This window comes from Molossus molossus, unplaced genomic scaffold (assembly GCF_014108415.1).
Source record: "Molossus molossus isolate mMolMol1 unplaced genomic scaffold, mMolMol1.p scaffold_m16_p_14, whole genome shotgun sequence".
Taxonomy (NCBI): domain Eukaryota; kingdom Metazoa; phylum Chordata; class Mammalia; order Chiroptera; family Molossidae; genus Molossus; species Molossus molossus.
Window position 1 is genome coordinate 68,836,174 of NW_023425349.1, and position 27,809 is coordinate 68,863,982.

General features: G+C 43.9%; 1 protein-coding gene across 1 annotated transcript in view; it reads left to right on the plus strand.

The window, feature by feature from the left end:
* The window catches only part of SH3GL2 (SH3 domain containing GRB2 like 2, endophilin A1), a 47,878-nt gene extending 20,400 nt beyond the window's left edge, over positions 1-27,478 (plus strand). The window contains exons 3-8 of the mRNA XM_036261140.1: positions 17,190-17,333; positions 18,169-18,302; positions 20,071-20,229; positions 21,748-21,851; positions 23,642-23,772; positions 26,045-27,478. Of these exons, the coding sequence (XP_036117033.1) occupies positions 17,190-17,333; positions 18,169-18,302; positions 20,071-20,229; positions 21,748-21,851; positions 23,642-23,772; positions 26,045-26,244 (872 nt within the window). The 3' untranslated portion in view covers positions 26,245-27,478. The remainder of the gene's footprint in view (positions 1-17,189; positions 17,334-18,168; positions 18,303-20,070; positions 20,230-21,747; positions 21,852-23,641; positions 23,773-26,044) is intronic.
* Positions 27,479-27,809: the final 331 nt, after the last annotated feature.

Below are 27,809 nucleotides of genomic sequence, written 5' to 3' on the forward strand. Positions count from 1 at the left end.
CCTGTCACCTTGGAGGGAGGTTATATACTGTCGTTATTTGGTTGAGGGTAACATGATTTAGTGCTAAAGTTACATATTTATAGTCAGTGGAAAATCTTTCTATTTTTCCCTTCTGATATTTTTCTAAAGAAACTGCAGAGGTTTGAGGAAACTTACCAAAGTTCTCATTATCATATAGGTCTTTTGTGTCCTTTAATAACTATTAGTGTGCCAGGCTGGTAAGACGTGGCTCATAGTGCAGGGAGCAGAGGGTTCATTTTACACTTGTAGATGTCCTGAGATTTCACCTGGGAAAATCAGGCCGTTTTACGCAGTCATCACAGGTTGCCAATGTGACGTATACTAAAATGTTATTTCTCGCATGCGTTTTGTAGCAAGTTTAAGCCTCAAATCTAATTTAGTGTGCTTTGGAGTTCTATACTAATATTCCAATTGTAATCTCTGTACTAAACTTTGCAAACATAGTTTAAATAATTCAGAGTTAATTTTTTTTTAATTAAAAAAATTTTTTTTTGTTACAGATGTTTCTCCTTTTTTACCCCATTGGCACCCCCCTCCCCACCCCACCCTCGCCCCGTCCCTGGCTTTGTTGTCCATGTGTATTGGTTATGCATACATGCAGATAAGTTCTGTGGTTTATCTCTTCCCATCCCCACCCACTCTTCTGAGGGATGTCAGTCTGTGCCCTACTTCCATGTTTCTGGGTCTACCATATTCCTCAGACTGTTATGTTCATTATATTCCACAAATAAGTGAGATCATGTGGTATTTGTCTTTTTATGCTTGGATTATTTCGCTTAGGATAATACTTTCCAGGTCCCTCCATGTCGTCTCAAAGGATAAGAGATCTTTCTTTCTTACAGCTGCATAGTACTCCATTGTGTATATGTACCACTGCTTTTTTTTATCCATTCATCTACTGATGTACACTTGGGCTGTTTCCAGATCTTAGCTATTGTAAATAGTGCTGTTATGAACATGGGGGTACATATATTCTTCCTGATTGGTGTTTCAGGCTTCTTAGGGTATATTCCTAGAAGTGGGATCACTGGGTCAAATGGAAGTTCAATTTTTAATTTTTTGAGGTAACGCCATATTGTTTTCCATAGTGGCTGCACCAGTCTGCATTCCCAACAGCAGTGCACTAGAGTCCCCTTTTCTCCACACCCTCGCCAACACTTGTTGTTTGATGATTTGTTGATGGCGGCCATTCTGACAGGTGTGAGGTGATATCTCATTGTTGTTTTAATTTGATGATTAGTGATGTTTAGCATTTCTTCATACGTCTCTTGGCCATTTGTATGTCCTGTTTGGAGAGGTGTCTATTCAGCTCCTCTGCCCATTTTTTAATTGGGTTCTTTGTCTTCCTTTTGTTTAGTTGTATGAGCACTCTATATATATTGGAAATTAACCCCTTATCTGATATATCATTGGCAATGATGTTCTCCCATACAGTGGGTTGCCTTTCCATTTTGATTATTGTTTCTTTTGCTGTGCAGAAGCTTTTGAGTTTGATGTAGTCCCATGTGTTCATTTTCTCCTTTGTTTCTATTGCCTTAGGTGATGTATCAGTGAAAATTTTGCTCCGTATGATGTCCGAAATTTTGTTGTCTATATTTTCTTCTAGAATTTTTATGAATTCATGGGTCACATTTAAGTCTTTTATCCATTTTGAGTTTATTTTTGTGTATGGTGTATGTTGATGGTCTAGTTTTATTTTTTTCGCATGTAGCTGTCCAATTTTCCCAATACCATTTATTAAAGAGGCTGTCTTTACTCCACTGTATGCTCTTGCCAACTTTGTCAAATATTAATTGAGCATATTGCCTTGGGTCCATTTCTGGATTTTCAGTTCTGTTCTACTGGTCTATATGCCTGTTCTTGTGCCAGTACCAGGCTGTTTTGATTACAGTCGCTTTGTAGTATAACCTGATATCTGGTATTGTGACCCCACCTACTTTGTCCTTCTTTTTCAAAGTTGCTGTGGCTATTCAGGGACTTTTTTGGTTCCATATGAACTTTTGAAGTATTTGTTCTAATTCTGTGAAATATGTCATTGGTATTTTGATGGGGATTGCATTGAATCTATAGATTGCTTTGGGTAGTATAGACATTTTAATGATGTTAGTTCTTCCAATCCATGAGCAAGGTATGTGCTTCCACTTTTTTATATCTTCCTCTATTTCTTTTTTCAATGTCCTGTAGTTTTCTGCAAATAGGCCCTTTACTTCTTTGGTTAAGTTTATTCCCAGGCATGTTAATTTTTTTGCCATGATGTAAATGGGATTGTTTTTTCAGTTTCTTTTCCTGTAAGTTCATCATTGGTGTATAAGAATGCCGTCGATTTCTTGACGTTAATTTTGTATCCTGCTATTTTTCCAAATTCATTTATTAAGTCTAGTAGATTTTTGATGGAGTCTTTAGGGTTTTCTATGTATAATATCATGTCATCTGCAAATAATGACAGTTTTACTTCCTCCTTTCCAATTTGGATCCCTTTTATTTGTTCCTCATATCTGATTGCTGTGGCTAAGACTTCTAGTACTATGTTAAATAAAAGTGGTGAAGGTGGACATCCCTGTCTTGTTCCTGTTCTTAATGGAAATGTTTTTAGTTTCTGTCCATTGAGTATGATGTTGGCTGTAGGTCTTTCATCTATGGCCTTTATTATGTCGAGATATGATCCCTCTTTCCCACATTGCTGAGCGTTTTTATCAGAAATGGATGCTGGATTTTGTCGAATGCTTTTTCAGCATCTATTGATATGATCATGTGGTTTTTATTCTTCATTTTGTTTATGTGGTGTATCACATTTATTGATTTGCGAATATTGTACCAGCCTTGCATCCCTGGAATGAATCCCACTTGGTCATGGTGAATAATTATTTTGATGTATTGCTGGATCCGATTTGTATTTTGTTCAGGATTTTGGCGTCTATGTTCATCAGGGATGTTGGCCTGTAGTTTTCTTTCTTTGTAGTGTATTTTTCTGGTTTTGGAATTAGAATTATGCTGGCCTCATAGAACGTGTTTGGAAGTCTTCCTTCTTCTTGAATTTTTTGAAATGGTTTGAGGAGAATGGGTGTTCGTTCTTTCTTGAATGTTCAGTAAAACTCCCCCGCGAAGCCATCTGGGCCTCGGCTTTTGTTTGCTGGGAGAGTCTTGATTACCTCTTCAATTTCCTTTGTTGTTATTGGTCTGTTCAAGTTTTCTATCTCTTTCCGGTCCAGTTTTGGGAGACTGTGTGTTTCTAGAAATTTGTTCATTTTGCTTAGATTGTCCAATTTGTTGCCATATGGTTGTTCATAGTAGCTATTAACGATCTTTAGTATTTCTGTGGTGTTGGTTGTTACTTCTCCTCTTTCATTTCTGATTTTGTGTATTTGGGTTCTCTCTCTTTGTTTCTTGGTGAGTCTAGCTAAGGGTCCATCAATCTTGTTTATCTTTTCGAAAAACCAGCTCTTTGTTTCATTGATCCTTTGAATTGTTTTTTTGGTCTCTATGTCATTTATTTCTGCTCTGATCTTTACTATTTCCTTCCTTCTACTTGTATGGGGTTTTCTTTTTCTTTTTTTTTTTTAATTTTATTTATTCATTTTTTGGTACGTGCCCCTAGCGGGAACTAAACCCGGGACTCTCTGATCCGCAGGCCAACGCTCCAACCGCTGAGCCAAATCAGTCAGGGCTGGGGTTTTCTTTTTGTTTGCTTTCTAATTCTTTAAGTTGTGAGGTTAGACAGTCAATTAGAAATTTTTCTTGTTTCTTGAGGTAGGCCTGTAATGGTATGAACTTTCCTCTCAGAACTACTTTCCCTGCATCCCATAGATTTTGTGTTGTTGTGTGTTCATTTTCATTGGTTTCCAGGAAGTTTTTAATTTCTTCCTTGATCTCCTCGGTAACCCATTCATTGTTTAATAACATGCTATTTAGCCTCCATGTGTTGAAATGTCTTTGCATGTTCTTGTTGCAATTGATTTCTAGTTTCATGCCATTGTGATCTGAGAAGGTGCTTGATATGATTTCAATCTTCTTGAACTTGTAGAGATTTAGTTTGTGTCCTATCATGTGGTCTATCTTTGAGAATGTCCCATGTGCACTTGAGAAGAATGTGCATTCTGTAGTTTTGGGGTGTAATTCTCTGTAGATATCTGTTAAATCCATTTGGTCTAGTGCTTCATTTATAGTCTCTGTTTCCTTGCTAATTTTTTGTCTAGAGGATCTATCCAGTTTTGTCAACGGGTTGTTGAAGTCCCCTGCTATGATTGTATTGCTGTCGATTTCTCCTTGGAAGTCCTCCAGAAGATTTTTAATATATTTTGGTGCTCCTATATTGGGTGCATATATGTTTATCAAGGTTATATCTTCCTGTTGGATAGATCCTTTCAATATTATGTAGTGGCCTTCTTTGTCTCTAATTATGGCCTTCATTTTGAAATCTATTTTATCAGATATGAGTATTGCTACCCCAGCTTTTTTTGCTTTCCATTTGCTTGGAAGATTTTTTTTCATCACTTCACTATCAACCTATGGGAGTCTTTTGTTGTGAGGTGGTCTCTTGTAAACAACATATAGATGAGTCATGCTTTCTTACCCAATCAGCTACTCTGTGTCTTTTTATGGGAGCATTCAATCCATTTACATTTAAGGTGATTATTGATATGTACCTATTTATTGCCATTTTTGTTTAGTGTGGTTATATTTTTCTTCCTATTTCTTCTGCGAATCACAGTAGTCCTTTTAACATTTCTTGCAGTGCTGGTTTGGTGCTAATGTATTCCCTTAGCCTTTTTTTTTTGTCTGGGAAGCTCTTTATTTGACCTTCTATTTTGAATGATAGCCTTGCTGAGTAGAGTAGTCTTGGATTTAGATCCTTGTTTTTCATGACCTTGATTACTTCATGCCATTCCCTTCTGGCCTGTAGTGTTTCTTGTGAGAAGTCAGCTGAGAGCCTTATGGGGTTTCCTTTGTAGGTAACCTGTTGCTTATCTCTTGCTGCTTTTAGGATTCTCTCTTTGTCTTTATTTTTTGACATTTTAATTACTATGTGTCTTGGTGTGGGCCTGTTTGGGTTCTTCTTACTTGGGACTCTCTGTGCTTCTTGAACTTGAATGCCTTCTTACTTCACCAAGTTAGGGAAGTTTTCTGTCATTATTTTTTTGAATATATTCTCTATCCCTTGCTCATTTTCTTCTTTGGGGACTCCTATGATGCAAATATTATTACATTTCCAGTTGTCCCACAGTTCTCTTAAGCTGCCTTCCTGTTTTTTAATAGTTTTTTCCTTTTGGTTTTCTGATTGGTTGATTTTTTCTACCCTGTCTTCTAATTCACTGATCTGGTCCTCAGCTTCCTCTACTCTGCTTTTTAAACCTTCCAGTGTGTTTTTCATTTCTGATATGTCATTTTTTATCTCTTCTTGATGGTTTTTAATTTCTAATTGGCTTATTTTCAGCGTCTCTATGTTCTTACTCATGCTATTGAGGTTCCTCAAGATCATGGCTCTGTATTCTAGCTCTGTTAACATGCTTAACTGCTCCACATTGATCTCATCTTCAGTGGAGGTCTCTTGCTCTTTCATTTGGCTTCTGTTTCTGTGTTTCACCATTTTGGCTATCACCGTGGGCTTTGGAGCTTGTCAAGTTTTCCCTGTGGGTGTTGGTGTTCTGCTGTTTGTGGCTCCCTCTCCTGGGTTTAGATGAGTGAGACAGGTCCCACGTTAAACACCACTGTCAAGTCTTACTTTCCTGGTTAAAGTTGCCAGCCCAGGAAAGGTACTGTTATCCTCTAGCTTGTTGCCTGGAGGCTAGCAGTCCAGGTTACTTGATGGGTTTTGGGTTGTCAGTTGGTTGAAAAACTCCCTCAGGTGCTCAGCATAAGGGGATTTCACCAGGGTGGGGCAGATGCTGGTTGTTAATGAGCTTCAATTAGCAGTTCAATGGCCCACAGGGTTGGGTTGGATCTCCGAGGGAGGGGCTGCTGCCTCTCCCCAGAGCCCTGGGAAGGAGCAATATGCCCACCATCCTGTGTGGCTGCCACTCAGCAAAAGCTCTGAGCGCCCTCCAAATCCCGAGTGTCCCCACACAGTTCCAGTCCAGTCTGCCCTCCCTCTGCCGGAGCCCAAGGTGAGTGGCTGTGGCTGTTTTAGCCTCTGTCCGGCTCTGCGCGGGCGCCGCTCCCAGCTAAGGCCGCTGCCGAGCTGCAGACAGTGGGCTCCCAGCCCCCGTCTCGAGCCTTCGCAAGCCTACCGGGATGGAGTCAGTGTTCCTGGTTATATGGTCCTCGCAAGCTGCTTTTCTGTTGGGTTTTCCCGTCGATTTGTCTGTGTTATAGTTGTAATTCCAGTTGGTCCTGGGAGAAGGTCTGTGTAGCTTCCGTTCACTCTGCCGCATTTTGGAATTCAGAGTTAATTTTTTCCTTCTAACTAAAGACATCATTGGGCTTTGATAGATAGTAAAGAAGCAAGTAGAATTTTAGTTCTTGGTGGCCGTTTCAAGGAAATGGCTATCAATAACATTTTGCTCCTGTCAGAAGGGGGCAAGAGGAGAAAAGAAACAGTATTCATTTAGTGCCTGCTTCGATTTCATTCATCATCTCATTCCTCGTCACAGCAATTCTGTCAGTGAGTGTCGTCGTCTCTTACGTATCACCAGGCACACTGAGGCCGAGAGGGGGAAAAACCTGTCTTCCCTGCAGAGCTGGTGAGCAGCAGAGCAGGCATTGGCATGCTGTCCTGTGTTACTCCTGTGATAGCAGGTGCCTTTGTGTTAACTGGTAACAAATGATAATAGAGTCCGTCAACGCAGAACACAGTTTTAGTACTTTTATCTTCAGGAAGCAACTTTGGCTTTCTAAGTTTTAACATCATGCTTGTTCATGATGTTTGTCGTATTTAGTTATTCCTGATGAAATTCAATAATTTGTGCAAGAAGGGAGAATAAACTACTGTTTATTTTTCTTGAAATAGCTATTGAGCCAAGATCAGTTGCTCAGTGGTTAGAGCATCAGTCCATGGACTGAAGGGTCACAGGTTTGATTCCCAGTTGGGGGCATGTACCTGGGTTGCTGAGCCTCTTCATTCCACTTGCCACTTGGGAGGGTTGGAAGGTTTTCAGGAGCTCTCTGCTAGGAAAGGAGGGGAGGCAGAGACCAAGTGTAGATTTCTTCTTACATCTCAGGATGTGATGGATGGAAATGCTGGTACGCAGTGCCTGTTGAGAGATCCACAGGAACCAATCGTTGTGTTCAGCAATGACACATCTGAGTGCTGTATACATGAATGTGCTCTGTTATTCTCTATACTTCTTCGTATGTTTGAAGTATTTTCTTTTTTTAAGTGAAGTATAATATCAGCCACTGCAGATGAGGATTGGAGTGCAATGGAATGCCCCACAGCTGGGGATTAGCCAGTGGTGTGGCGCAGCAGGTGTAACAGGTGTCAGGCAGAGCGAGCCATGGGCTGCGCATGTATACTGAGGCTGCGGAGACTCAGGGAGACTGGAAAATCTGTGCAGGTTCTTATAAGTTAAGGCAAAGACAGGATTCAAACCCAGGTCCAAAGCCCATTCTCTTTCCCAGTCTTTCAAGTCCTGTGAGAAAAAAAGTTGCAGGTAGAACCCCTCAAGTCTCCACAAGACCCAAAGAAAACATTTTATTTATTTATTTATTTTTTATTCTCACCCGAGGACATTTTTCGATATTTTGTTCAGATAGAGTGAGAGGGAGAGAGAGAGAGAGAAACATCGACGTGAAAACGACACATCGAGTGGTTGCCACCCACATGACCCAACCAGGGCTGGGGACAAACTGCAACCAAGGTACGTGCCCTTAGTGGGAACCGAACCCGGGTCTCTCCGGACCGCAGGCCGACGCTCTAACCGCTGAGCCAAACCGGCCAGGGCCAAAGAAAACATTTTAAATCCTTGTCTAAAGGTCTGTACCAGTGGCTGTCAACCTGGTGTCTATCAGAATTCCTTGGAAAACTTTTTCAAAACAGATTTGAGGCCCCCACCTCTGTCTTGTTGATTAAGGGTTAGACCGCAGAACAAGTCTCCAAGGGGTACTCTGGAGATGTGATTCTGAACAATCATTTAATCTCCTTGAGTCAGTCAGCTTAATGATTCCCAGATTTCTCTCTGCAGCCCAGCCCTTGCCACTGTCCTACACGATGTATTCTCGTCCCTACCTGACTCCATTAGTCTGCCCAGGCACCTGAAACTGACCACGTGCACGCGGGACTCTGCATGTTCACCCTGCCTCCTAACTGCCCTTCCCACGGCATTCCCCGTTTCAGTGACTGCCACGCCAGTCACTCCTGCACTTCCTCAGGCCCGGAACCCTATAGTCTCCTTTGATGCTTTTTTTGTCCCATAGCTCACATCCAGTCTGTCCATAAATTCTGTCAGCTCCGCATTCAAAACATACCTGAAATCAGACCACTGTGTTCTGAGCCCCCGTCATCTCTAGCCTGGATTATTAGAGGAGGCCCCTACTGGGCTCCCCGCTTTCATTCTTACCCCCTATCATCTATTCTGCATGTGAGTCCTTTTCAGTATAAGTCAGATCATGTTACTCTTCTCAGAACCCTTCAGTGTGTCCCCATGTCATTAAAAACAGGGTCCAGCCCAGCCGGTGTGGCTCAGTGGATTGAGCGCCGTCTCATGTACCGAGGAGGCCCGGGTTTGATTCCCAGTTAGGACACATGCCAGGGATGTGGGCTCCATCTCCAGTAGGGGGCATGCGGGAGGCGGCCAATTGGTGTTTCTCTCTCACATTAGTGTTTCTATCTTTCCTTTCCTCTCCAAAATCAGTAAAAACACATTTGGCAAAAAGGAAAAAAAAAAAGGCACAAAGTCTTTAGGATGGTGGCAAGGTCCTTAATTTATAAGAACTTGGACTGTGAAAATTAAGTTTGAATTGTTTATGTAAAGCTCCTGGCTTATCGTTAACACTAATCAAAGGCTAACTCCCACCACCAAATATAAAACCACCAGAAGAAAAAGAAAACTTTTATAGAATTTTGTTTCATCTTGATTTGAGAGGGGGGATCTTTTTTTCATCTGTTTTCTGTTATCTAATGGCCTAAACTTCAAGATTCCAGATGTTTTCTTTTTTATTATGGCTGAGTGATATTCCACTGAATATACACACATCACATTTGTGATTCCATGGGTGGACCTTGAGGACATTATGCTAAGTGAAGTAAGTCGGCAGAGAAAGACAAATAATATTTGATCTCACCTATATGTGAAATCTAACGAAACCAAAGTCATATAAACAGAGATCAGATTGGTGGGTGCCAGAGGCTATGGGTAGGATGGTAAAAGGGGTGAAGGTGATCAAAAGGTACAAACTTCCAGATATAAAATAAGTCCTGGGGTGCCACTACTTGGTGACTATAGTTAACAATACCATGTCGTATACTTGAAAATTGCTAAGGGAATCGGTCTTTAAAGTTCTCATCACAAGAAAAAAATTGTGTAACTATGCGAGGTGATAGATATTAACTAAACATATTGTTGGTATTCATTTTTCAGTGTATACATATGTCAAATCATTTTGTACACCTTACACTTAATATTATATGTCAATTATGTCTCAATAAAATTAGAATAAATAATACTGGATATTATCAGATAAGCTGCCTGCCTTTACTCGACCTGTCTTTTCGGCTCCAGACTATGGGTTATCTGTTTAGTACAACCTGGTGGATATTGTTAGACTTTGCATTTGCTGAAATTGGAACACGTTTACACTCCATCTCCAAAATCTTCTTTTGCTCCTCTATTCTTCATCTCAGATTTGCATTATCACCTGCACAGCTATTCGGTGCAGTGACTCTAATGCAGCAGTTTTTAACCTTTGCTGCACATTCCAGTCACCCAGGGGACTTAAAAACAGTCGATGGTCAGGCCACACACCAGACCAGTTACATCAGGAACCTGGGCGTGGGTCACAGGCATCAGTGTCCTTGTTGATGTTTTTCTGAACTCTTTACTGATTTGTAACTTACAAAAAAAGGTGTAAAAAAAAGTGCAGTGTTCAGTGTATATCTCAATGAGTTATTATAGACTGATAGTCCTGTACCCCATTTTAGAACTTTATGAAAATTGAATCATAGAGCATATACACCTTAGATCTGCCTACTTTTGCTCAACTTTGTATTTGTTGTTGTTGCTCTTCTCTGTGATGTGGATACATTGTAACCTTGTTCACTGTATGGCCATGTGTGTCTCCCATCACAGTGAGTGGAGTGCTCTCTGGCTCTTCAAGTAGACAGTAAATTCACTGAGAACAGAGGCTGGTCCTTGCTTCTCTCAGAATCTCCCTAGCCCAGTCCCTTTCATAGTAGGTGATAATCAATTCTTGTCTTGTTCGTTATATCACAGAAAAACAAAACAAAACAAAACCTTTTGAAGGTAGATTTATTGTTAAATACCAGTTCAATCAGGCAGTGCAAATTCAGAATTTTTCTATATGGGGGATACCTAATTTTTTCTATTGTAACTTATTTATTGATTCTTATTAATTTGATCTGTCTTATCCTTTTACCTAGGGCTCATGGATTTAGCTTAAGAACCCTCTTTTGTTGGGGTGGGGAATGAGAGCCTATGTCCTGATTATGGGAGATTGTGTCAACATTTTCTTATTTTCACATAAAGCAGTTTTTCATGGCATCATTCAGAGATGAATTGCTACTAAAGAGTTAGTATCAATAAGAATGAATGGGAAGTAGGTAGGATTCTACCCTTCTACACTTTAAGAAATGGATTCAAGAGAAATGAAAAGGCCCAGCCGCCTGAGAATGATCAAAACCAAGTCTGTGTAAGGGCCATAGGCAGGCCCGCTTGCCATCAGCGTGACCGGGTCCCGCACCGTCCTGTCGGATCTCAGAGTCAGCATGCGATTAGATCTTATCAGCAGCCTCTGCTCCGCTTCAGAGCCCAACTGGCAGTCCCTGTGCTTTTAACCAGGAAAGTCTTTTCCCAAGGATTTGTTTTTTAAAAAGGTGTATGCAGAAGAATTTTATAAAAAATTCAAACTTTTACATGCAGTTGTTTAGCCCACAGTGAATTAAATGAGTGCTGCTCTACGCGTGGCCCTGTGCTAGAATTCAGTAGGATGCCGTTTTTCATCTCGTAGCAGGAAATGGACATGCCGAAAAGAAAGAAGCAAAATATCGTGAGACAGCAGTGTATGTCCAGGGCACAGTGGAGACATGAAATGAGGGGAGGCAGTGGGGGTCGAAGGTGACCGGGAAGACTCTGCACAAGAGGTGTGCCCAGTGGTGTTGGCAGTAGACCGAGCAAGGGAAGGCCGTTCCAAGAAGAGGGACAGTTCTAGCAACTTCAGGAGGCTGCCACAAGCGTCCTGTGGCTGAAGGCCGGGGTGTGCATTCTTTGAGAAATCATGTATCTAAGAAGAATCACCTTCTGGAAGGGAACTTGGAAGAATTTTAAGAATTATCCAACTGTCTTTTTTGTCAACTTTATATGGATGAAGAACGAGTCTCGGAGTTAGTAAACTCATAGAAAATCACACAGCAAGGAATAGAGCCAGGATTTGGACTCGGGCAGTCTGACTCCAGAGCCTATGTCCAACTCCTTCTTCAAAGTGGGAATTCTTTCCGCAATGAGCAGCTCACTCCGACCTGCAGCTATTCTCCTTTGTGTCTGTCCTGAAAGCATAGGTTTGTAGAATTGAAATATGTACATTTTTTATTGACTCACTGTCGAGGTTCTGTCAAGGACAGATCATCATTTTTTGTCAGTTGAGATATTAGACAAACACTGTATCAGTCAGGGTTAATCAGAGCAGCAAAGCCACTGTAGATGGTAAGAAATGAGATTTATTACAGGAATTAGAGCTTGCACAGTTGTAGGAAGATCTGGGTAAATAAAAGCGCCCAAAAAAGTGAAGAATCTGAGGAAGGTTGCCGACCAGCCCTGACCCAGGTGAATGAACTTAGGGATCCGGAAGGCAGGCAGGTCCCACTGCTGGTCCAGGACTTCAGAGGACACTGCCGGGAGGTATCGACGAGGTAGGGACGGTTGTTGGCTCTTCAGGGTTACTACCTCTGACAGTTTACTGCCGAAGGGGTGTGGAGGCCTGGGACCACTGTTGTCAGCAGAATCAGAACTTGGGAAGAAGAGCTGGACCCCGAGAAGGGAAGAGCAAGGACAGATGAGACCATCTATGCCTGTGCACCTGTCTCTCACCCCTTCTGACTTTCAGCGTTAAGGCTGCTGCTCCACCTTCACCTCCCAAATCTTGCACAGCCTCACTTTGGACCATTCCGACTGGGAAACATGCTGGGATGGGATTCTGGGAAATGTAGTTCCCCATACACCAAGTTGACAATAGAGGACTCCAGCACAGATAGTCATAGAAGAGAGAACACGGAAGGGAAAGAAAGGGGTGCTTCTCCTGTCCCCAGTGCCTGCTGTGTGTGCATGTCACTCTTCCTGTTCTTCGTCAGTGACTACTGATAACAAACTTATGAATGAGATGTTTTTTAGGGATACATAGCTAACAAGATTGAGAGCCTGGATTTTTACCTGTGTTTGTATGAGCCCAAAGCTAATGTTTATTTTAACACTCTATGCTGCTTTCCATGAAATACAAGACCTATTTTCCTGTTTGTTCATTTGGATTCAGAAATTTTTGTTGTTGTTGTTAATCCTTACCTGAGGACATTTTTCCACTGATTTTTTTTTTTTAGATCTAGTAAATAGGAGGGAGGGAGGGAGGGAGAGAGAAAAACATCAATGTGAGAGAGACACATCGACTAGTTGCCTCTTGCACGACTCCAACTGGGGCCGGGGATCAAAGCAGCAACCCAGGTAGGTGCCTGCCCTTGCCTGGGAATCGACCTGCAATTCTTCAGTCTGTGGGTCAGTTCTGTAACTGCTGAGCCAAACCAGCCAGGGCAGAAATAAAAGATTTTAAAACTAAGATTTAACAGAAGTGCTGGGTTTCCTACATTCCCAGCATGTCACCACACTAGATGAGCAGCTGTGGGAGAGACGGGCAGTGACTCACAGACCCCGCTTCTAGGGCAGAGGATGCACTGGCCGGGCTCACAGAGCTGTTACTCCCACCAGGGCTCTGACTGCCCTTCGGCTGTGCCCAGGCCTAGAAAGCTCGTCGGCGATTCTGTTTTAGAGCTGGGAGATGGCTTCAGATTGAGCCTTAGCTGCCCTGTTTGTCTTCCTTAAAAAATAGCATAGCCCTGGCCGGTTTGGCCCAGCGGTTGGAGTGTCGGCCTGCGGTACAGAGAGACCCGGGTTCGGTTCCCGCTAAGGGCATGTACCTCGGTTGCAGTTTGTCCCCGCCCTGGTTGGTCATGCGGGTGGCAGCCACTCGATGTGTCCCTTCACATCGATGTTTCTCTCTCTCTCTCTCTTCCTCCAAGCTCTATCTGAACAAAAAATGGAAAAATGTCCTCGGGTGAGGATAAAAAATAATAATAATAATAATAAAAAAATAGCATAGATTTTGAGGCAATAAAACAAAAACAAACAATCGAAAAAAGAAAAAAAAAAAGAAAAACTACCACTTTTAGCAGAGGACAAAACAATGGGAACCCTTTTTTTTTTTTAAATAGATTAGCCTTTTAGGGTCAAGCTGATTTTACTTCCTGCTGTTTAAATTGCCTGATACATTTCCTTTCCGAAATCAACTAGATGTGGACTCATCAAGCCCTTTCCTTTGATGGTGGTTTCTGATGGCATTTCACCTGCAAATCTTTATTAACGTCGCTCTTCCCAGCCAGTGAACGTATTTTTAGTAGAGTTTTTTTGACTGAAAGACCCTCGAGGTTGGAGCACTGCCCAAATTGTCAAGATACGATGAGTAGTGTTTATCCAGTCCAGCCACAAAGTTAGTATACTGGGGAAAAAGAAAATGAGAAATATTTTAAGTTTAGTTTTTTATAATAGGAGTAACACATGTACATATTATTAAAAATCATATAGTTTCATAAAACTTTTTACAATAATAACTGTTTTATTTTTTTATCTCTTTAACTTCTTGTGTATAGTTCACTAACTTTTTTTCCAGACCCTCTGACTCACATGCGAATTTTCTCTCAAGGCACTGAAGAGTGTCGGGTGCATCATCTTCGAGATACCCACAGCTGCATTCTGGACTGGTTTCTGTCTTGGTGTGGGTTCCCCTAGAATCAAACCGTGTAGCAAAGGCTTGAGCACAACTGGTTGATTTGGGAACTGATTCCAGGACACCCTGGTGGGGAAGCAGGGGGGAAGAGGAGGCATTTTGAAGCAAGGTACAGGGGTGTGACTTGATCCCACTGGGGTCGTGGGGAGCCCATAGTCCCTCGTGTCGTAGCGCCTGGCTCCCTGAGCTGCACACGTCCGGTTATGTGTAGTATCAGCCAAAGTCGGCTTCATGGCCTGAGGCGCAGTGAGACCCTGAGCTCCCCTTGGCCATCATTTCCACCTCTCCCTACGCTGGGTCCCTTTTCCTACATTCCACACCTGTCCCTTTTCCTGACTTACCCCTTCATTTTGGTAGAATGCCTCTTCCATTAGCTTGAGAAGAAAAATAAATTAAGACCTTCTTGTGTATTTGAAAAGATCACTGTTCTACTTTTATATGTCATTGATCATTTGAATCTAGACTCCTGGGTGATTTTCTCTAAGAAACAGCGCCACACTGTCTTCGGTGGGAAATCCTCACATTCGTGGTTTTCTCATGTTCGGTGACCTTCTGACTCTTGATATTTTATAAGCAACCCATTTTTTTTTTTTCTCCCTGAAAGTTTTCAGAAACTTCTCTTTGTTCCCAGTTTTATGAAGTTTTATGTTAATGGATCCTTTTGGCCATAGTGTTAGATGTTCAATAGATCCTTTCAATATGAAAACACACATTTGCTAGTTCTGGGAAATTTTCTTGAACTTTTAAAAGGAACTTCTCTTTCTATTTCTGTGTTCTCCTTTTGGGAACTTCCATTATTCAGCCTCTAAACCTGGAGTGACTTTGATATCATGCTGCCTGATTCATTTATCTCTTTCTTAAAAAAAAAAAAATTCTACTTTGGGGGGATTGCTTTAACTTTGTTATCTGTGCTTCCATTGATTGTTAAATTTTATCTTTTATTTAAATTCATATTTAAACTTAAATTATATTTTAATTTCTCAGTGTTCTTCACTGTATCTTTTTTATTCTATGGATAAAAGTTATGTTAGGCACCTGAGAATATTAATGATAGTTATTTTCCCCTCCCTGAATGGTTTGTTTCCTATAATTTCCTTGATTGTTTAGGCTCTCTCATGTCAGAAGCTTTCTTCAAAATCTAGTGGCGGCGGCAGCGGCAGGTGTAGGACAGCAAAGCCGTGGGGCGGGAGCGGATGATGGTGCTTATTACCTGTCCCGGCTTCGTTGTAGGATTGCCATTCTGGGACTGTTGCATTGTACTTCCGGCTGTGTCTTTTGGTCTTTCCCCTTGGGTTGGTTGTATTCCCCAGAAAAGAGTCTCCTATGCCCTGCCCAGAGCGTATACACCTGGCTGCCTGTTCTCTGGAGGGTACATGGGAGAGGTGAGCTAACAGGTCTCACAGTTCACTATGTAGATTGGCCCTAATGTCCTGTTTCCAGTGTGGAACCCCACCCTTAGCAGGGCCAGGGTGTAACCCCCTGGATGACACTTAGTATACATGTCACTCTAATTGCTTTTAAAATAGACACTACCCTCAGTTCATGATAAGCTTTGTAAAGGCAGGGACCAGAGCTGTCTTGTTCATTGCAATATGCCTGGTGCAGAGTTGAGAGGGGTTCCTGTCATGATAACTGTCCTCATCACCAGCCTCCACCTTTAAAGTCCAAAGTTGAAACAGAGCCTATTTGAAACAGATGATGAAGCTCCATTGTCAGCCACTGGATGCCGGAAGTGTGCTTAGCTGTGATTTCTCTTGGGTCCCCATGCTGATGGGGCCCGGGCACAGTCCTAGGTTTATGTACCATCTTAACTCTAATAATTAAGCTGAGGAATCCTAGTATTCTAGCATCAAGTAAATCATTGACTTGAACAATGTATTAAGAAAACAGTTTCTTCCACTACAACTGTAACTGCTTTCTAGGCATCTACTTTTATAAAAAATAAAAGCAGAAATTGAGCCCTGGCTGGTTTCGCTTAGTGGGTAGAGTGTCATAGGTCCAATTCTGGGTCAAGGGTACATACTGTAGTTGCAGGTATGGGAGGCAACCAATCAGTGTGTCTCTCACATCGATGTCTCTCTCTCTCTCTCTCTCTCTCCCTCCTTCCCACTCTATCTAAAAATCAATGGAAAATATCCTTGGGTGAGGATTAAAAAAAAAAAAAGAAATTGAAACGCTGTCTTTGTGGTTCAGAACTAATTTTCCAATGCAGGTATGTGCTAGAGAAGATAGTAAGTATTTCTAATGAATGCAGTATTTCTGTTCTTCGTGGGTCTGTTTACTGTTCGAATTTTAGTTGAGAAGTGAGTTTGAAAATAGTTCTATTTTATACATGGTGTCAGTAAAACATGGCATGAAGCCCACAATGCAAGAATTTATTAATGTTCTGCTTTAGTCCAGGGACTGCTGGACTTGAAATGCAAAACCAGAATTCTAAAACCCAGAAATCACATAATCCACTAGTCGGCATTGGCGGTATAGTGGTGAGCACAGCTGCCTTCCAAAGGCTTTGCCTGGCCCACCCAGCTCCGCCGCAGCCCTGGCAGGACCACCGTGGTGACCAAAGCACCAGAAGGGGCCGGAAGAGCACGCAAGGATGCTGTTTACCCAGAAGGACTTTACCTTTCTCAGTTCCTCATAAGAGTTTGACAGAAAGGGAGAGTTTAGTGATTTTAAAAGTGTGTGTCTATGTCTATAGCTATATGTCTATGTCTATGTCTACATCTATGTCTGTGTCTCTATGTATATATATATCTTTGTATCTATATCTGTATATCCATATGTATATGTACATATATATGTATATGTATATGCGATCTAGAGCTTTGTCTATGTCAACCTACCTGTGGACCGATCTCCACATGCTATAGATGAAGACAGGAGCTGGGAAGGCGAAGGTGCCGTTTCCAGTAGCTGAGCTGGTGTGCAGACTGGTTTGGCCTGATGCTTCGTCCAGCCCTGTTTCTGCCTCCCTGCATTGCCTGTTTGAAAACCCCTTCTCTCTTTGCCTTCAGCTTCCAGAGCTAAACTCAGCATGATCAACACGATGTCAAAAATCCGTGGCCAGGAGAAAGGGCCGGGCTACCCTCAGGCAGAAGCGCTGCTGGCCGAGGCCATGCTCAAGTTCGGAAGAGAGCTCGGGGACGACTGCAACTTTGGTAACGAGCGCTGCCTCCGCTTCGGTCCTTTGCTCGTCCGTGGGGACTGCGCACCGTGAGAAACTCGGGGGGAATCATTCAGGCCATTATAAATTTTGACTCTCAGTGTTAGGTCCCGTACACATGGGCCAAAAAATCGTTTTCAGAGTTGTTTCATCATTTTTAGTGTGATTTGTTGTAAGAGTTTCATGTATTTTCTTTTTCCCGGATGAGATCCCAATCTCCACAGTAGCTGACCGACATGTCCAGATGCCTGGACACTCACTACTGAGTGTGTCTGGCGGTGACTGGATATTGAGGCAGAACAAGTAGTCACAGTGAGCATGTTTTAACACAATGCCCTTTTGTATGTGGTACCAGTTTCTGCTACCTCAGGAGAGACATGGTTTATTCCTTCACCCCTTTATCCTGGGGCCCTCAGCTGCCATACTGAACACCCTCCATTTTCATTCCCTTGTGATGTGAGGTCTTAGCAAACAGTGATTCTTCTTGTACCCTGCTCTCTCTTCCTGATATTTGCTCCTGAGAAACGTGTTGGCTTTAAGCAGGAAAGCTGGTAGTTACAAAAAAGGGCAGGGAGTCTCCAAAATTTCTTTTTAAGGAAAAGCAAGATTGTATAAGAGATGCCACCCCCGGAGGGGCACTGAGTCTGTTGCCAGTATGGACTGGCTTAGGTGGAAAGCACACTGCTCTCCGGAGGGCGTGGCATACTGTCATCTCGGTTGTCTGTGGGAGACGGGTGGTAACCCATGGGTTTTCTTCAGTGACGGGCGCTCGCAGTGCGGATGCATTTATCTCTGTCCTTTAACATGCAAGAGCTCGTCTCCCCATCCAGGCCCGGCGCTCGGTGAGGTGGGGGAGGCCATGCGGGAGCTCTCAGAGGTGAAAGACTCTTTGGACATGGAAGTGAAGCAGAACTTCATTGACCCCCTTCAGAATCTTCATGACAAAGACCTGAGGGAAATTCAGGTATCTGCCGCCGGCCGTTGGGAAGAGGGCAGTCTCCACTGCACCGGTGCAGGCGCCCTTGTGCTCTAGAAAACATTTTTTAAGGTTACTGTGCACGTGGTCAGCACTGGGCACGTGAATTGCAAAACAATTCTGCAAAATAAATTGAGAGAAAACAGTAATTTAATACTTTTTTCCCATTATTATAACTGTGTCTCTCATGAACATTACATTTGACTTCTCCACATTCTATGTTTAAGGTTTTTTTTCCTCCAGAAGGCTAATATCCTGTCCCTCATAATACACATTTTTATTATTTATTCTATGGTTTTGTGGGTTTCCATCCCTTAAAGTGCTTGCTGCACTAGTTACCTTAAATAAATAGCTGTTCTGTCACTCTATGGAGACATGTTTTTATATTTCCCTAACAGTTGTTAGGATTGAGGAAGAACATGCGACTGTTCTCTTCCTAAAACAAGTAGAACAGCTGAGCTATTTCAGATAAAGTTCAATGAGCTTTACCCCTGACTAGGTGTGTAGTGTTTGTTCATTCATTCCTTTGACAAATATTTGTTGGCCCTGTCTGAAATCTCATTTCCTGTACTGTGAAAGGGACTGCCATAACGCGCAGTCTCCTAGATCTCCTTATTCCAGCTGATGTCTCCTTCAGTCCTGGCTCAAGGTTGTAGTTCGTGAGGGGTGGACACACTCTCAATGTAACTTTGACTCCAGTACACTGCCCTGCGGGGACCCAAGTTCAAACGTTTGTCAAGAGGTTTCCTTCTGAAGAAACAAACATTTAACTTTGGGTCAGAGCATGGATTGGAGGCAGGGGGTGCAGGGGGAGGGAAGGTCTAGGATGTTTTCTTCTTCTTTCTTTCCTCCTCATTTCCTCACCACTCCTAGCTCTGTTTTCATCTGCTTCTCTGTCTCTCTCTGCACACCCAAGATGGATGGAACGCCTGCACTTCCCCTGCCTACTAGTGGTGGGACACTGCCGCTCGTTCGTAGGAAGAACATCCTTTGTAGCTTTGGGAACCTACTTTTTCACTTTGTCACTAAGGGTTTTGGGTAGAAGCTGGCCCGGCATGTGCTGGGGATGGGGTAAGGAGGGGTTGAAGTGCAGTGTGGGGCATTAGGTCCCTTCCGAGTCAGGTGTAACTGAGTGTCAAATGGGAGACCTAAACTAGTCCATGGTGACCTGAAAGTTGTTCAGTCAACTAGGCTAAGTGTTGATACAGATTCCTAGGCCCAGCCCTGATATTCTAATGCAGGAGATCAGGAATCCATATTTTAAATAAGCAATTAATAACTAATAAGGCAATTCTAACCAATTGGATTATCCCCATAGATAAGTCCTTTCTAGTGCTAATGCTCTGTGATTTGGAATCAAGAGTTCTGTTCTTTCTTACTTCATTTCAAGGGAAGTGTTGTTTTTCCTGCCATCTCATGAGCTACCATTTCTTCTGAAGTTGGGGATTTGTGGGCCTGATGCTTTCCACGTGTGGAGCATGAACATGAATTCCCAGCCTCTGCCAGTGACGGGAAACACATAATCCAGCTTGGCTTGGTTCCAGCAAGGCAAAATATAATAAAATAATAAAATATTAAGCCCATGGAAGTGTTTGCCCCAATGATGCATGTTTTTTTTAAATTTATTTGGTGACATAATATTTAGAACTTAGCCTGCCTCATTTTGGAAGCTATCAGGCATGATGGGGAAGTGAGCTCTAAACAGGCCTGTTCCATGAGTCCTTTCAAAGCACATTCCTGCCCTGGACTTTTTCAGCATCATCTAAAGAAGTTGGAGGGTCGACGCCTGGACTTTGATTATAAGAAGAAACGTCAAGGCAAGATCCCCGATGAAGAGCTCCGTCAAGCTCTGGAGAAGTTTGATGAGTCTAAAGAGATTGCTGAGTCCAGCATGTTCAATCTGTTGGAAATGGATGTGAGTGACTGTGCTGTGGTTTCTCATTTAGCCTTCCACGGAGGTACGAGCCTAATGTGCTAAAGGGGACGCCGTTAAACACCTTAATATCTGACCGCACTATGTGGTGAGAGCTTCAGTAGACAGTTATTTTTTTAAAAGAATTTGAAACTATAAAGTAGATTAAAAATGGTAAGTCTCCCTCCCCCATATTTCTATAGTTTGATTTAACCACATTTTTGCCTCTAATGATCTTACCAATAGTGGGGAGGTGAAGAATGTTTCTGATGACCCATGTATCAATCCAGTAGTTCAAAAAATACCCTGTTGAAATGCAGGGCAGATTGACTTCAGATTATAGAAGAATATCAACTAAAATGCATTCAGACGAGTGTTAAACATTGGTTAAGATGTTCTGTATTTTGTAGCAAAGTTGACATTTTCTTTCCAAAGGTAGTTTCGATTGAGATTTATGAGTGTAGCCTAGACACTCCATGTGGGCGTAGATTAGATAGTGTGAAAGCTGGTCTCACATTCCCAGAGTACTAAATGATTCCTCGTGGCTCAGCAGTGACATTCCCACCACTCAAGGATCAAACCTGCTGACCAACTTTCCTGCCCTTGCTCACCCCGCCTCTGGCCCATCACCTGCTGACTAACTGCAAGATGTTTACAGAGCCTTTGTGTACTTACCACTTAACTGCTTGCCCTGACTGGTGACAGAGGAGACGTGTTGACCATGTCCAGACTTTCCCATCACCCAGAGACAGTGCAGGGTTGTGTTTATGTGAAACAATTGTGTCCACCTACCTACTGAAGAGGATGCTGTAGGCATGGGGGAGGGGAGAGGTGGCCTGAATCGCAGTGTTCCTGACCTGCACCCTGGGCTATACATACCCCAAAACGCATGGGGCAGCATTGCCCCTGTCCAGCTAGATCACGACACAAGATGGCAAGTTAAGAGTAACCAAGTGTGCTTAGAATAGGAGAGCTCGAATGAAACCAAATGTCACTTGATCCAACCCCTTTACATTACGGTTGAGACTTAGGATGAAAGATTTCCTATCATACCACACTGCCTCCTGTGGTTCTTCCTGTGGGAAATCAATATTCACATTTTTATTAACAGCATTAATATTGACTTAGCATGAAAAGTGTAGGGAGCAATGAATCCTTTGGTCAATATATGTTGTTTTCTTACAGGATATCAATAAAATAAGCCAAACCCTACTTAGAAGCTTATAGCTAAGCATGAGACTGTTTGATGAGAGTTATGGGATCTTCAGGAGGATTCTGAATAATGTTGTTTCTCCTCGTAGTATTAGAGTTCCCGAGCACAGGGATGCTTTCTTATCCTTAATCAGTTTGGAACCTGTAAAGGTGTGTGTCTTAGCCTGGCTCACCACGTGGTCATGGACGTCACCAAGCACCGGGCTGTGTGTCAGGGGCAGCTCTGTCATATGTACAGGACAGTGGTCACCGCTGACAGACAGCACCCTGGTAACCAAGGCGTGCTTCCTTCCCCCCACCAATCTGCAGATCGAGCAGGTGAGCCAGCTCTCCGCCCTTGTCCAAGCCCAGCTGGAGTACCATAAGCAGGCAGTCCAGATCCTGCAGCAAGTCACCGTCAGACTGGAAGAAAGGTACTGTACAGTTCCCTGCTCTGTACACGTCCATTTTCTTGCTATCAAATGGTGTGTAAAGAAATGGAAATAATAGAGAGCATACATTTGAGGAAAAACTTCTACCAAAATTCCTACTGCTTCTATATGTGGGTACCCCATGGATCATTTGTGTTTACTTTATTTTGTCTTATGCGTTATTTTACTTGGTCGCATTGAATCTAATCTCATGTGTGTGAGAGGTCAATACTTGGATTATATTTTGGCTGCCACAGATGGGACCCAGGATGCTCCAGTGATAATGGACGCAACCTACTGGTCAGCTATCTCTTTTGTGTGGGCCTTGAAGACACATGGCCATCAGTCTCGAAACAGCCCTGTGGGCTCAGGATTGGCAGCCTCTTCTAACAGACGAGCAAACTGAGGCTCAGAGAGCTGACGGCACCAGCCCTGGGTCACACAGTGGTCCAAATGGGCTTCCTGCTGGAGCATAGCCTGTTTGAGGCTTTTCTTTCACACCTTGTGTTTCTCTGCATGGGGACAAGTCCGTCAGAGAGGCCTGCTTTCTTGGCCTGCCCTACCTCCTCAGGTGTGCCCCTCAGCAGGGCTGGGGTGGTTTTCTTTGTGAACGGGGCTTCCTGGAGTTGGGGGCAGCCTGCTCAGCTGTATGCAGTGGCCCTGCACAATGCTATATGTTACTGTATGTAACCAGATTAAGCAGGATGCTTTTGCTAAACGTGTGTACATCCAAGGGTCGCTTCAGCAGCCTTTTTCCTCAGTGTGTGGCCAGATTAGACACTCAGCTGATGAGACGGCTATTAATGCACAATGACGCCTCCAGTCCCTGTGCTGCACTATGGAAACCTCCTCGCCAGCTCCCGTTGCTTCGCTTCCATCTGGCCACCCCTTCGTCTGCTCAGCATCTTCTCTGACAAGGGCTTTGCTGGCGCGTCTTCCCTCCATGCACCCTACTGGAAATGTGTGGGACACTCCGAAGCCTCTAGAAAGGGTTAAACCCAGGCACTCAAACACTCTAAAGAGATGTGTCTTTGTGACGTCTGTTGAGCATGATGTTCTTTCCCTTTTCCCTCTGAAATATGTACGAAGTCACTGTTATTCTGCTGTCACCATACCCTCATGTCTCCCCACCTTTGCAAATCTGCTCTACATTTTCTTAGTGACTCTCGTCTCCCCTGCCTACCTTGCAAAGTGCGCGCTGCTCTCTGAGCACACGGTTCGCCTGTCCTCCCCTCCAACCCTCTCAAGCTCCGCATGGAATAATTTTCTTTCTTCTGCAAACTACTGTTTGTCTGGAAATGACTCCTACTTATCTTTTACCTTCTTCCTTAAACCTTCTCCAGCGTCCCCAAGGACAGTGGACTCCTCCACCCCACCCCACGTCCCCACAGCAACCCGCACACTTCTCTGTAACAGCGCTGACTGCTCTTTATGGTGACCAGTGGTTATGTCCTGGCTGCCCCACAGACCAGGGCCGCTTGAGGGCAAACCCTGTGCCTTCTTCATCTCTGTGGTCCTGGCACCAGGCACAGTGCAGAGTGAGCTCAGGAAGTGAGGGACTGAGAGAGAGGAGGGAGCCAGGGAGGGTATGACAGGGAGGGTATGACCACGGAGGGACCTCACCAGAAGCAGAGACACACACATAGGAGAAAACTGAGGCCGCTTTCGATCTCCCCTGCTCCACGGTGGCAGATTAGTGGGTGATCTCAGCAGTTCCTGGATTTGACTGCTTTTCTTTTTGCTTCTTAATTGGCTACACACTCTTTATTCTCCCCCTTTTCTTTTCAATGCAGAATAAGACAAGCTTCCTCTCAGCCTAGAAGGGAATATCAGCCTAAACCACGAATGAGCCTGGAGTTTCCCGCTGGAGACGGCGTGCAGCCCAACGGAGGCCTCTCCCACGCCGGCACGCCCAAGCCTTCAGGTAGGGCTGAGACATCGGCACTGTTCCAGAAATCCCTGGATCAGCCTGATCTGGCTGCAAAGGAAATACACAGTAATATATTTCTTGCAGGATGGTTTTGTCAGGTAGAAACTCTTTTAAAAGGGCTCCTCCTCCTTTTCTCATTGCTCATGCCTTTTCTTCTTCTTTCCTCTTCTCTCCTGCCTAAAATTTTCATGGCCTTTTTTTCTCCCTCGCACTCTCCATCATCAGCTCTTAACCTCCTAATAATCACATTTGATTTCAACCTTCTTTCGCGGTCATAAAATCATCTTAACGTGTCAGTTTGGTGCTGGGGTGGCATCTTTTCCGCTGTTCTTCCCCTTCTGTGGCTCCAGCATGCACCAGAGTGCCCGTGGGCACTGTCCCCCAGGAGCTGGCACAGCCCTCAGCCCGCGGCTCCAGCAGCGAGTTGGGTTGGATTTCTTGAGGCTCAGGAGCGCAGAGGTGACTGTAGCGCTCGAGAGATTTTCAACTTCAACACGTGCTTGGTTGAAGAAGTGAAAACCATCTTATACTGGACATGGATTTTAAGGCTGTGCTGCTGTCCCCGTATCTTCCGTGCCCGAGGTTCTGTAGTAGGACACCTTTCGTGAGGTGCTTTCCGGAGACCAGGAAGGAAGCGGGAGGTCCGGGGAGCTCTGTGTGCTCACATCAGCCCCTCCGAGCTCATGGGGTGCCAGCCGCAGTGGCTCTCAGGGGTTAGCTGCCCGCAGGGACTAGCCTTACATGTTATGTGTCACTTGCTTCTTCCTGCTCAGAAACCAACCGCATATTTTCCTCTTCTTTCAGAGACTTGTTCATTTTCTGCTTTCTTTTTTAATCTTTTTTTTTTTTTTTTTTTATCCTCACCCGAGGTCATTTTTCCATTTTTTGTTCAGATAGAGCGGGAGCGGGGAGAGAGGAAGAGAGAGAGAGAGAGAAACATCGATGTGAAGGGACACATCGAGTGGCTGCCACCAACACGACCAACCAGGGCCGGGGACAAACTGCAACCGAGGTACGTGCCCTTAGCCGTAACCGAACCCGGGTCTCTCTGTACCGCAGGCCGATGCTCCAACCGCTGAGCCAAACTGGCCAGGGCTCTTTTTTAATCTTTACCCGAGGATATGGTCTTACTGATTTCAGAGAGAAAGAGAGAGACAGACAGACAGACAGACAGACAGACAGAGACATCACTGTGAGAGAGAAACATCAACCAGTTGCCTTCCCTTATGCATCCCGATCGGAGTTCAAACCCGCAACTGGGAATTGAACCGTGGCCTTTCTTTAAATAAGAATATTTATTATGTTGTTTCCCTTAAAAGCTGTGTAGGTGACATGGGAGTTGTATGCACTTGTCTGAGTTTATATGCATATGTGTACTATTTTAATATATTTGGCCATTTCTTCCCTTAACCCTTTACTGCAAGTCACACTCTTACAGAGAATATGTGAGTTTAGGTGAAAAATTATATTTGGTCATTTAACATAGGTCTTTTTTAGGATACGACTCCATTCTTTTTATTATTTTACTCAAGGTATAGTACATTATTTTAATATGCCGTAGCTCTGCTGCACTCCTCCCATTTATATATATGCAATAGTTTACAAAGTATAAATTATATAATGTTTGCTTAATCTCATTTCATGGATATGATAGTCCTGAGAAGTGAGTTGTTGCACAAAAGAACTGAGGGTGAAGTGCCCTGTGCAGGGTCACAGCGTTAGCACTGGACCCAGTGTCTGCAGTGCTGCATGGTCCCCGCAGGATAGCTGTTTTGCAGAGCTTGGAGTCTTTATTTTTAAAAAGTGAGAGTTGCAGTGTTATTCTGGGGTTGCAGAGCATCGTTCATGGAGTTAACTGTGCTATTTCACACATGCAGAGATTTTAAAGTGCTACCATGGAAAGCATTCTGGTCATGCTGTATCATCAACCTAAGTCTCATTAATGCTCCTTAAGTCCTTGGGCCTCCCATCGCGGGGCATTGTCAGGGAGGCAAGCCGTGATCAATTCTGCTGAAGAATAGATGGGCCATTTTCCCTGCTGGAAACGGAAGCAGGAATCCACACCTTCCAGACATCTGGGAAAGCTTCGGAGGGCTGGAGGGGAGGTGCCGGGCGGCGTTCCTGGGACTAGGCGCAGGAGGAAGCTGCAGGGGACGAGGAGGGAGGGAGGAGCCGAGGGGTCAGCAGGCAGGTGCAGCGGGCAGTACATGTGTGAGTTAAATTCCCCTTGTCTTTCTGTGTTCTTCTCTCCTGCTCTGACTCCCAGGTGTCCCAATGGATCAGCCCTGCTGCCGAGCTCTGTACGACTTTGAACCTGAAAATGAAGGGGAATTGGGTTTTAAAGAGGGTGATATCATCACACTCACTAACCAAATTGATGAGAACTGGTACGAGGGGATGCTTCATGGCCATTCAGGCTTCTTCCCCATCAATTATGTGGAAATTCTGGTTGCCCTGCCCCATTAGTGTGTTATGCTGGCTGGCTCACCTCCTCTGACCCAGATAGTTCAGTTTAACCACTGCTTTGGTAATGCTGCTTACAATACACCCCAGTGCAGGCTGCAGTGGTCCGAGTCGTCCAGCCCCACAGAGCATCATTGATTGACTTGTGTGATCCCACAGGAGTCATGGTGATGGATGGTATCTTCTCAGCCTGGTGGGTATGGCATGTGCTTTTAAAATACCATCTGAGACCAGCCAGTATTCAGAGGACTGCTGTTCATGCAGTTCTCAAGAGGCTGTGGCTTCTTCATCCTATAGAAGATGTGATCTGTTGCCCAGGGGCCATCTCCAGGTCTCAGGTTCTCCACTTAAACAGGAGAAAGTGTTTGCTTTCACATCGTCCCCTTCCAAATGCCTGAGTCACAGAATTGTTCAAGAAAGCCTCCCTTACCAGCAACTTGTCCTCTGGTCTGAAAGAGCTAGTCCTTTGATGCTCAGTAGAAAAGTTTTGAGTGTGGATTCAAAGCCTTCTCTGCGAACATTCACCTTTGTTCCTCCCACTGATGCCTATTTCTGAGGCACCGCAGTTTCCTCCCTCCCTGCCGACAAAGCCAGAGGGGTTCCCGTTTCGTTTCACGTGAGACAGTTAGCAAGCCGCGTACCGAGAGAGCGGCTGACAAGAGGAGAGTCTCCATTGCAGGGACTTGGGAAGAGATCTGGTTTCCAAGCTTGCATTTTCTGCTGTAAAGAATCTGTGTGTGTTTAGGGCATTTCTGAAAGGACAGGGAAGGGGGAACAAATATTTTCATTTTAGTTTTATTTATGAATTAGTGTTTCAGGAACCCATTTGACACAGAAACGCAGGGAGAAAAACACCAGGAACCATTTTTTTCCACCAGTTCATAGACCAAGAAACAGTAAATATCTTTTCTTTCCACTTTCGCCTTGTGTCCTTTGAACATCATTTGTGCATATTCTGCCCTCGGTGAGACCACTGAAAGGTGATGTCCGTGCGCAGCAGTGAGCGGTGTGGCCGCTAGTGCCCATTGTCTCCCTGTCGGCGGTTACCTTCAACTGTCCTTCTATCTCATCTTCATTTTGTGTGTGCAGTGCTGTGTGTAAGTTTGAGTGCTATTTTTTTTGTACCGTCATTAAAGTCCTGTTCTCTCCAGAGTTCTGTTTATCTAGCTGTACAGATTCTTTCAGAGGTTTAACGTGCTGCTTTGGATGTGTTCCCTGCGGTAGTGGATCGTGTGGACTGAAAGGCAAATCTTATTGCTTAATGTATACATTCTTACCACGGGAAGCATCGCTGTTTCCAATAAATATTGCTGAAGGCAAAACCACAGGCTCCGGCCCTTTATTTTGTGTCAGTTCTTTGGGTCCGACAGTGGGTGGACTGAGGCTCATGACACTCTCTATTGTCTCCTGATACAAGCAAATCAGACCTGGTTCCCACTCAGATCTACTTCTTTGGAAGCAAGAAAAGTCCCATCATCAAGAAGTGAGCCAGCCAGACATTGGTAACTTCTTAGTAACCCCAGGAAGGAGAAGGTCTTACAGAGAAGATGTGAACGCGGAAACAGGTC